Source organism: Neoarius graeffei, chromosome 17, assembly GCF_027579695.1.
Source record: "Neoarius graeffei isolate fNeoGra1 chromosome 17, fNeoGra1.pri, whole genome shotgun sequence".
Classification (NCBI taxonomy): domain Eukaryota; kingdom Metazoa; phylum Chordata; class Actinopteri; order Siluriformes; family Ariidae; genus Neoarius; species Neoarius graeffei.
The window spans coordinates 8,705,673-8,716,588 of record NC_083585.1 but is presented as its reverse complement, the minus strand read 5'-3'; the positions used below and the strand labels follow the sequence as shown (position 1 = coordinate 8,716,588).

General features: G+C 41.4%; 1 protein-coding gene across 1 annotated transcript in view; it reads right to left on the bottom strand.

The window, feature by feature from the left end:
- tyw1 (tRNA-yW synthesizing protein 1 homolog (S. cerevisiae)) overlaps positions 1-10,916 on the bottom strand; it is a 244,943-nt gene that overhangs the window by 193,166 nt on the left and 40,861 nt on the right. The window contains exons 5-7 of the mRNA XM_060943676.1: positions 7,952-8,146; positions 4,382-4,645; positions 1,879-1,995 (exon numbers count right to left, since the gene is read on the bottom strand). Of these exons, the coding sequence (XP_060799659.1) occupies positions 1,879-1,995; positions 4,382-4,645; positions 7,952-8,146 (576 nt within the window). The remainder of the gene's footprint in view (positions 1-1,878; positions 1,996-4,381; positions 4,646-7,951; positions 8,147-10,916) is intronic.

Genomic DNA, 10,916 nt, shown 5'->3' with positions numbered 1-10,916 from the left:
GAGGGATTCATATAGTCGTAATGACACATTAGATTGTGGAAAAGGGCAAGCGTTTCACATTCTTTAGCAGACTGAGAGACAGGAGATCTGTCTCTGGAATGAAATCTGAGGTGTACAGATTAATCGACCTCAGTTTTGTGAAGTCTGGAATCAGGAAAGAATTAAGCTTGAGCTGCTTTTTTCCTGTTTAGTTAAATGCCAAGTATGGATGGATCGATGGATGCACATCCGTGTTCAATTGCACCACCTGCTGTGAAATTATAGGAACTACAAGAAAAAACTGCTATTACAAGAAAATAAAATCATATGCAACCAGAATTCCTTTTCATGCAGCCAAGGTTTTTCATCATCTAACTGGGCCAATATAAACAAAGCAGCACCATATGACTGGACGCTAAGGTTGTTTTTAAGACCTTACATCCAACTTCTGTCTCTAGTAAATGTTAAACCTCGTGTCAGTAACTTGTAGGTTTCTTGTTCATCTCCCTGGACAGAATTAAGGGTGTATTCAGACCAGGATAGTTCGATAGTTCACTTGCTTTGGTCCGAACCAAATGTTTTTTTTATTTTGGTGTGGTTCGCTTTCACACTGTACATTTTAGTAAGCAGACCAAAATCTGTCAACAAAGCCACGCGCCCTGAGGCTGTTCAGCTATTGGTCAGAGACGACACGCGCACAAAGCGCTGTTCTGGGGAGCGCGTGAACCCCTTCTCCTTCATTTTCTCACTGAATACAGCAAACACGTCGGCATTTTTGTGTGTTCTCTCCAAAAGCTCAGATATGTGGACATCTGCCCATATATCCACAAGGGTACGCGTTTCTTCCTCGGCCCACGTTTGCCCCCTACTCATTTTTTGTACTCGCCTACCACTGGTGACTGAACGACCCTTGACAACCGAAACAGTGTTTGCACTTTGCGGTGGAGTGTCAAGACTCTGTTTCCCATAATGCTCGACAAACGACGGAAGCTCCCGAGGTACAAAAAAGCAAAACCGTCGGATTAGGTCCGGTCTGCTTTCACACCTCCAAAAGGTCCGCACCAGGGTTCCTTTGGTCTGGACCGAGTCCGATCTTGCAGCTCGGTCTCGGTCCGCTTGTTTGGTCCGGACCAGAGTTCGGTGGTTTGTATTCAGACCAACCCAAAAGGTCGGGACCAAGGGAAATTTGGTTCGTTTGGTCCGGACCCAAACAACGTAGGTGTGAATACGCCCTAAGATTCAAGATACTTTTATTTGCATTTAGAGCCCTTCACCGATTTGCAGCTCCCTACATGATGGATATGCTCCGTCCACACAATTTGAGGAGAAAATTACTTAATACTAGTGAAATTATCTTGCTGCGTGGACAATTTTACTTGACAAAACATCTTGGAATAAAGTTGTTTACAATCTAGAACTAGTTCTAATAATCTCAGAGTTGGTGTCTTGTATTCAGGAAATGCTAGCTCATTTCAGTGATATTCAAGATATTCTAACTTGCTAAGATATTTTTTGCAATGCAGATTCTGCCCCGACATCTTCGAGATCTTCAGACCTGCTGCTTTTAGCTGTTCCATGGTCCTGACTAAAACACAAGGGTGAATGTGCCTTTACAGTCACAGCACTCAGACTGTGGAGCAGCAAACTGCTGGACATTAGTTACAGAGTTTAATTTTTTTTTTTTTTTACAATAATATAAATTTCACAAACCAAACCCAAAAAAGTGAGTTCTGAAGCACGGTGAATGCATACAACATTCCACTACAACCATATCACCACCACAGAAGCAGTAACCAGAGTCATGTAGTGAAATTATACTGAATTTAGAAATGTACTCCATTATTACAACTCAAAATTTTCTTTCAACCTTACTGCTATTGACTGATGAACTACACCTACCTTGGCTTTCTTCATGCGGTTCATAACATTTCCAAGATCCTCCATGTCGATGACAGAGCCGTGAGCTTTCTCCTCTTCACCTCCGGACTCTGGATCACTGCTGGACTCAAACAGCTCCTACAACACCAAACACACCACCATGTTCAGCACACCTTGGTGTTTCATTACCTAATACCACTGCAATCTGCCAACAATTCATTTTTTTATTCATTAAAAACATTTATCTATTTAGTTACATTTACTGTTGTGGAAGGTCTACAAAATCAACATCACTTATGTTATAGCAGCTATAAACACTCACTTTGTCTTGAAGTTAATACAGGAAATTACAAACTGCAACTTCCTCTGACCTTAGACTCTCCCATTGCTTTAAAAAAAAAAAAACCTTTACCTCTGAAATGTTAGAAAATGCTGACACTAGAGACACAATCGCACAAGATTAATCAATAACTCCTTACAAAAACCTTCACCATTAATAAACAATAATGTTCTTTGTTAAATAATATTTCTTTTTTTTTACACAGTCAGTGTGTAGTTCCTTTGCATACTGTTGCTATAGAAACAACACATTGGAACAAGGGCATTAATATAAAGATGTGTCTTGCAGCTGACCCTACTGCCAGAGCTGCAGTTACAGAAAATTAAATATAGCTGCAAGCTGCAATGACAGCCCCTCGCACCTCCAGTCCAAGCACGACTCCGGTGAGCTCACCTAATTAACACAACATGACAATGATGAGTTCTTTTTTTATTATTATTATTTTTACTTTTTAACTAAGCTAGGATTTATGAAAAAGCCACTCTTTCTGTTGCCAGATGGTGGCACTGCACCAGAGAGTCACTCTGGGCATGTGGATATCATAATAACCATCATAATCAATAACCCGTGACATTTGAGCCACATCCAGCAAAGCATGGAGAATTTATGATGCATTCCTGCTTGTGTGGCAAGACATAAATTCATCATGTTGCCATGTCAACACCTTGCAAGAGATCACAAATCCCTTTGCAACTTACCATCACCGACATCTTGACATCATGTACACCAAATCTGACATGAATCCAATGAACTGCCTAGGAGGAGCAATTCAAAATGTAACGTGTCAAAATGCATAAAATCCAACCCCACCCCCCCACCCCCCCCCCCAAAAAAAAAAAAACACACTTCCTGGTGGGTGGGCGAATGCAATGTTTATTACTTAGGGACACCCACATGTATACCAAATTTGCAAAAGCCTTAGACACCCTATTTTTTTTCCATACAAACTTTGTTATAGATTTCTATTTTATGACTTCTACATTCAGCCCTGTGATGACCTGGTGACTTGTCCAGGGTGTACCCCGCCTTTCGCCCGTAGTCAGCTGGGATAGGCTCCAGCTTGCCTGCGACCCTGTAGAACAGGATAAAGCGGCTAGAGATAATGAGATGAGACTTCTACATTATCGAGTCAGTACAAAAACATTTTAGAGTCCAAATGTTCGTTTTCTAGCACAAAATTAAATGTTACAGAAAAAAATTTTGTACCGGTATCTGAGCAGCATATTCCATAAGAGAGCACTTTTCAGATTAAAAAAGAAACCATAATGAAGGCTGCTGGGTTTTGGTGTAAAATTAATAAGTGAGTGTGACAGTCAAAGTGTCCAGAAGAACTGTGGCTGGTTCTGTAAGATGCTCAGGAAAACCTACAGCTCATTTCCGCATAAAACTGCACTCACTGAGACCTGAGACTAGTATTTCTTTTCAGAGCAAAGGGTCATCTCACACCAAATATTGATTTTGTTTCATTTATTATGGCTTACTGTTTATAGTATTTTTTTTTATGTTGAAACATTTCATTTCATTATTTTTTAAGCCATTTTTGGTCAACAGCATTTCTTTACATGAGCCTGAGACTTTTGCACAGGACTGTATATCAAACTATATGCTGGGTACAAGACTCAATTACAGATGGTGGTGCTAGAGAGTCACTAGGCCACACCCGGGACCAAAGCTCTGTCCCTGAGTAACTCTCACCAGCACTGATGTGTGTGCCAAATTTCATGAGTTTTCACCCATGGGAACTATGTCGAAAAAGGTCAAGTCTTGAAGGAAAAAAAAATCTGGATGGATCCAGTAGGGTTCTTGCACCTACGCTGCTCGGGCCCTAATCAAACCCTTCTGACCAGTCAGATTGAAGAATTCAACAGCACTGTGATTAACTGTTAATATAAAACTGTTTTCCTGACTTATGTGAAACAAAATGCTATTTAATGCTATTTATTTATTTTTAATATTTAGAGAAGCATATTAACTAGAAATAAAATGCCCAGACTGCACCCAAGCTAACTAATCTGGTGTTTTGCTGTAAACAGAAAGTAGAAAAGCCATACTACATACAGGAGTGCCTAAATGGCTCTGGAGGACAGAAATGTTTCACTCGCTGCTTGAAATCCATTTACACACAAGAGCCATGAATAACAGGACAGTACTGTTACCATGACGACACAAGTTATAAGGTCTTGCCTCAGAGCTGTATTTCTCGCCCTCCTCTTCCTCATGGTCCTTCTTTTTATTCTTGCAAGAGCCTTTTTTGCACTCGCAGCTGCACATCTTCTTCTCACCCTTGGCCAGGGCCTGAAGGCGCCTCAGGAAATCATCTTTCCACACCTGGAAGTCAGCCTGGATGCTGCCGTTTCGGCTTTTCACCACATCGCAGTCGCCTTCGCTGCGGCTCATGATGCGTACCGCACTCAGCATCCACAGCCACTTGTCCACATTTTTGCCAACCTGGAAATGGATTGAGTGTAGCTTGAATTTTACAGTAGTAGTGGTGGTATTATTACTGTTATCATAATTCTTTCACACTCAAGGTCTCTTCATTATTAAAAAAAAAGTTGTAGTCATTCAAGTTATTTAAACCATGTAGTAGGGTCATCAAGTGGTTAGCACTGTTGTCTCACATCAAGAAGGTTCTGGGTTTGAACCTCACATACAATCGGGGTCTTTCTGTGTGGAGTTTAAAGGACCTCCCCATGCCTGTGTGGGTTTCCTTCGGGTGCTCCGGTTTTCTCCCACAGTCCAAAGACATGTGGATTAGATCAACTGGTTACTCTAAACTGCCCATAAATGTGAAGGTTAGTGTGAATGTTGGTTGTTTGTCTCTGTGTTAGTCCTGTGATAGATTGGTGACCTGTCCAGGATGGACCCTGCCTCGCACCTGAAGTCAGATGGGATTGGCTCCAGCTTCCCCCGCAACCCTGACGGATAGGCGGTATAGATAAATGTATGGATGGATGACATTACATTATATTATATTATATGGACAAATGTTTTACTGGGAAATACGCCACTCGTATTTTCCATATGAGCTCCATCCGGGACATGGAGAACCAAAACTATGACATAAATCTGTCACTCGTGAGGAAATGAATGAAATGTTTTTGATAAATTTGGGGACTTTGTGAATGTGTCAATGTAATAAAAAGAAAAATCACACACTGGCTTAAAAGATACGAAGTTTATATCTTCTCGTGTTGAGAAACTCTTATTTTTCATGCAAAATACATTACGGATCTGAGGGACATATTTCATGATATTTCACTCCCAATGTTTTCCCGCTGACTAGACTCACACTGTCAACATGGTGAACCGATTCAAAATTAAAATTCTTTTGATTAACTTGAGTATTTTTTGTGGAAGTGTCCATATAATATAAAGAACATTACACTGTGAGGCAAAGACACGAAGTTTATCTTCTCGTGTTGAAAATATTTTCACTCGTTTGCTTCGCTCACCCATGAATATGTTCACTAGGGTGCATCAGTTGCCCCCTAAAAATGAGAAGTTCCTCCGATCATGATGCATTTTTGTTTTTATGTTCCTTTTGGTAAGAAAACACACATATTTTGACAAAATTCAAAAGTTTAATGGTGGCACCAGGAGCTCAAAGTTATGGAAAAAGCTGCTATTTTATGACTTTTATGACAAAATTTCGATCACTTTTCATGAAACATTATGGCACCTTATAGAGTATACCAAATATCTTAGATACTGTAGACAGTATGTCGAGAATGTCTAAAAATATTTGGAGGTTTATTTTAGGGCGTCACTAGCATTATCTATCAATGTTATAACCCTGGTTTTAAGCTTGCCGCCTATGCATATGCTAGCCCCTATTAAAGTTATAATGATGCTGGATTACCTGTTTTCAAGACAACTGAAGATACAAGTGAAATGTTAAGAAGCAATTTCTCAATGTCTATTTCCTATGTGGCCGTCTCAGATTTGGAACCATTACTCTTTTGCTACAACTTGCACAATGTTCTGGAATCTTTCTTCTATTGTGGCAGAACCAACTTTCTTATGGGCTAGTTTAACCCCACGCTCTGCCACATCATTTGTCACAATGAAGTTTGAGAGTGTTGCCTTTATCCTCTGGTAAGATGCCAAGCCATCCCATTGTGACACTGGTGTTGAGAGCAGATGATCATCAAATATATCAAAAGCTGCAAAGAACAGCCACGAGTCTTCACCTATGAAGTTTTCCAGTTTGAGGGCCACAAGAAATCAATAAATGGAGTCCAACATTGTGATTCAAACCTTACGCGAAAACATAAAATAAGCATTTTTTGGCAAAAAAATGAACCTCATGGTGCCACCATTAGACTTTTGAATATGGTCAAAAAATTTTACAGGATGTCTTTATTGGTGAAAAGGAACAAACAAAAATGCATCAGATTTTATGAAAGTGAGGGCAACTGATGCACCCTAATGTTCACCACTCGAAGATAAATTTCATATCTTCGTGCAACCGTGTAATATCCTCTATATAATATTCACTTTATTTGTGCAGCAAATAGGCTATAATTTGACATTTTTGCCTCCCTAAAGTCTAAAAACATGAAGAAACTGGAATGTCTTACGTTTAAACATCAAGCAAAAAATGCCTTGTGAAAAGCCTACCAATATTAATTACCAAATCTATTAATTATACCCATTAAATCTAGCCTAGTAAACTAGACCCAACCGCCTAGCGGCCAAAAATATTTTTGCCTAGCGAGTGGGTCTAGCCTCGCACCATATAAACAAAAACACCCCAGGCATCAAATCGTGCCCGCCAATCACAACGCAAGGTTTTTCTTTGGGCGGGCTTTTGCAGGAGTGACGACAAAGCTGCGCGACGCTGGAGAAAGCACAACAGGAAAGATGGCTATGGCTAGTGAACAGTGTGCGTTTGAATTGGAATCAGTTTTAGAAGAATTAGACTTGGAGTTTTCATTGAAACATGAGCAGGAAGAGGCTCTCCGCTCATTCCTTTTCAAGAAGGACGTTTTCGCTGTTTTGCCGACCGGCTATGACAAAAGTCTGATCTACCAGCTGGCTCCGCTCGTAGCCAAAAGGATGGGGCTAGTTTGTGCAGTACGAAGAATTAATAAACAGCTTTGAAACATTACTTTTTAATTGTTTCTTATTTTCCCGTTATTTTAAATTTAAGGGAAATTATTTCACCAAACACCACTAAATAAAAACTCTCAAAAACAGTTTAAGCAAACCCTTGAAAAACAATTGAAAAAAATAAGAGTGTATGTTAAGTATGTGGTACAGACTCCAAACTTGTGGTCATTATCTCCAAACTTCTTAATATCTAGAACCTGTTTATTAATTAATACGCATTTTGAAAAATTATTTATTTCAAGGTCTCCCCCCACTGCTTTCTGTCGCTCTGACTACGTCACAGTCACTGTTGCGCTGATTGGTCAGAGCGTTGGCCTATATGCACAGAGACAGTTTGAAAGACAGCGGTTTGTTCCACCCCCACCCTTCGGAAATGTCTACGGATCGAGGCCAGACTAAATATTCACATTTAGTCTGGCTTGCCAGGCTACATTAAATCCGCTTATCCCTAATGATTTGTCCATCGCTGCTCACAGGTAGTAGACACGCATGGATAAACTTAAAAGGCACCAAGATGCAAATACTGAAGTGACAAGCTGAACAGTGATGTTCTCAGCAAAAGAAGCTACAGCAGAGTTCCAGCATATTATAAGCCTACAGTTTGTGCATATTACAAGCCTAAAGCCGAGTGCTTCTCACCGTATTGTAATGGCCGACGTATACGGAGTTCCCCAGGCCGAAGACGGCATACCTCATTCCTTTCAGGTAGGTTTTTCCATAGCGAAAGTCAGTAGATGCCTCCTCCAGCCATTTACAGAACCATGCAGCATTCTCAGTGGGCTTGCCATCAGTGTACGTGGCCAGGAGGAACACACAAATCATTTTACTGGTGCACTGTAGACAGAAAAAGCACAGTTATGAACATTAATCACTGGCTTGTAACAATGTGAGATCTGTAAATCCAGTAGTAAGTAGACATTACATGGATATAATCTGCACTGCGTTACATAAAAAAGAGAGGAAGTTTACTTGGATAATAACTTTTTCATCTTAATCTATATTTGTGAAACTTTTCACATTCTGCTCGGAGTGATGTCAATGAACTGAACATCAATACACTGCACATTGACTCAAAGCCAGTAGGACATACTCTCCATCCCGCAAAGACTAGACATACTAATGCCAAAACATTACAGGAATGATGGTATCATGTCTTAAAATAAGTTTTGTACAAATGTTCAATGCTAAATCAGCGTTCCGTCCATCAACAAAAGCCACATTTCTATGAGCAAATCTGCCAGTGAACCTGAGCAGGTATCAGTAGTCAGTTAAATTGCAGAGTGCATTAGTGTAGTGTCATTATACACTCTGTAACAGTCCTAATTGTTGAATGATAAGGAAAATGTTCTTCCGTGGTGAAAGTGGTTATTATTAAGCAGCTCTATGACAGCAGCTTGTTGGATAAAATTATCCCTGCTTTGATGCTGCAGTACCATCTACCTAAACGTAGCAGGGAAATGATGCTGTGGCTTGGGTGGTTAGTGTCTCATGATCCTAGAAGTCCTCCTGGTGTAGATGTCTTGGAGGGAGGGAAGCTAAATTCCAACGATGCCCTGGGCCATACATACGACCCTCTACAGAGCAGTATGAAAGCAGTACAGTTCCCAAACCAAAAGGTGATGTTGCCGCCAGTTAAAGGTGGAATTACTTTGTTACTGTACTTCAGTCTGGTTTTTAAGGATTTGTACTTTACTTGAATTTATTTCCTTTTTCCAAATCTTATTTAATATGAAAGACTTTTACCTTAGACATTTCAAAGGGGAAAAAAAAACCCTCTACTGTGTGATCACTACTTTTTCAAACATTTCTCTATCACCACATACATACATGTAAAGTCATGAGAAGACTTTCTAGTATCAAACAGCTTCAAAGAGTTGATGGCGCCGCAGACGGTTGCCTCGGTACTTCGCTCTCTCGTACTTTCTACGTTTTTGTGTATTTGTTGTGTTTCTTTGCTGGTCACATACTGTAGAGAAGAACTCATAAACGTTGGATTAACCACCAGTAAAAAGTTCTTTCATCGGCTTTCATCAATCTGGAAAGTTTTTCAGAGTTACTTGTCGGGGGAGCAGCAGCTCTCTATGGATTACGCCGAGGACGCCGGAGACACCAGGGGAAGCGAGCCAGCGCGCTCGTCAGACTGAGGCAGCAGGATTTTCGCACTGTGCTCCCGTCTATTCACCTGGCTAACGTCTGCTCTCTGGCCAATAAGATGGACGAACTGTTGCTCCTCAACACAATCAACACAGATTTTAACAGATCTGCTGCCTTGTGCTCACCGAAACCTGGCTCGGTGAGCACATCCCAGACTCTTCTGTCCATCTGCCTGGATTTCACCTGCACCGAGCAGACCGCGAAACGGAGCTCATGGGGAAAACGAGGGGAGGTGGAGTCTGCTTTTATATTAATGAAGGTTGGTGTACTGATGTCACAGTTCTAAATAAATCATGCAGTCCTCATCTGGAGACATTATTCATAAACTGCAAACCGTTTTATGCTCCGCGAGAGTTTTCCTCGTTTATTCTGGTTGGAGTTTACATCCCCCCTCAGGCGTGTGTTAATGAGGCGTTACAACACCTGGCTCACCAGATAAACAATGTGGAGAAAAACCACCCGGACTCTTTGCTCATTGTTTTGGGGGACTTTAACAGAGCAAACCTTAGCCATGAACTGCCAAAATATAAACAGCACATTAAGTGTCCCACCAGGGACTCTTACACTCTGGACCACTGTTACACTGTTTTAAAGGACTCATACCACTCTGTCCCCCGTGCAGCCTTGGGACTATCTGATCACTGTATGGTTCATCTTATCCCGTCCTACAGGCAGAAGCTGAAATCTGCTAAGCCTCTAGTTAAGACGGTGAGGAGATGGTCCGAGAGGCCAAAGTGGAACTACAAGGCTGCTTTGACTGCACTGATTGGAGTGCTTTTGAGGCTGCAGCCTCAGACCTGCATGAACTGACTGATACTGTGACATTTTACATCAGTTTTTGTGAGGATGTGTGTGTGCCCACCAAGACCTTCCGCACATACAATAACAAACCCTGGTGTATGTGAAGATTCTCAGTCATCCAGGTCATGGTAAACTGTGGGTGGTAAAGGAGAGCAACTGGAATTACTTGAAGATTCTTGAAGACGTTTCAGCTCTCATCCGAAAGGCTTCTTCAGTTCTGTCTGACTGGTAGGGAGCATCAGGTAGGGAGCAGCGAGGAGTTAAAGAAGCCATTTTTGTCAACCTGGAATGGCCATCACTGAACAGAGGTGGGGGTCTAAGGGCCTCTGCATGCTCTTGCGACAAGGCTTTCGCAGATAGCTTTTCGCAGACAGTTGTAATTTATCGTTGAGCGGGGAGTAATAGGCGTGCGCGATGTTATTCACCGCCACAACGCAAGGGGGCGCGAAGTCGAGAAATCGCTAGGAGTAGTTGGTGGGTGTGGTTAGTGGAGTGTTTATCCTCCGGTTACTTATAATGACTAGAACTGGAGTTGTATAGATGTATGTACTTCCTCACTTCCTCGATCAACCGCTCTTCGTGCTGCTCCATCTTCGCTCGTGTTTTTAAAAATGGCGGTAGTGAAAACAAACCAAACCGGGAAAGTAGG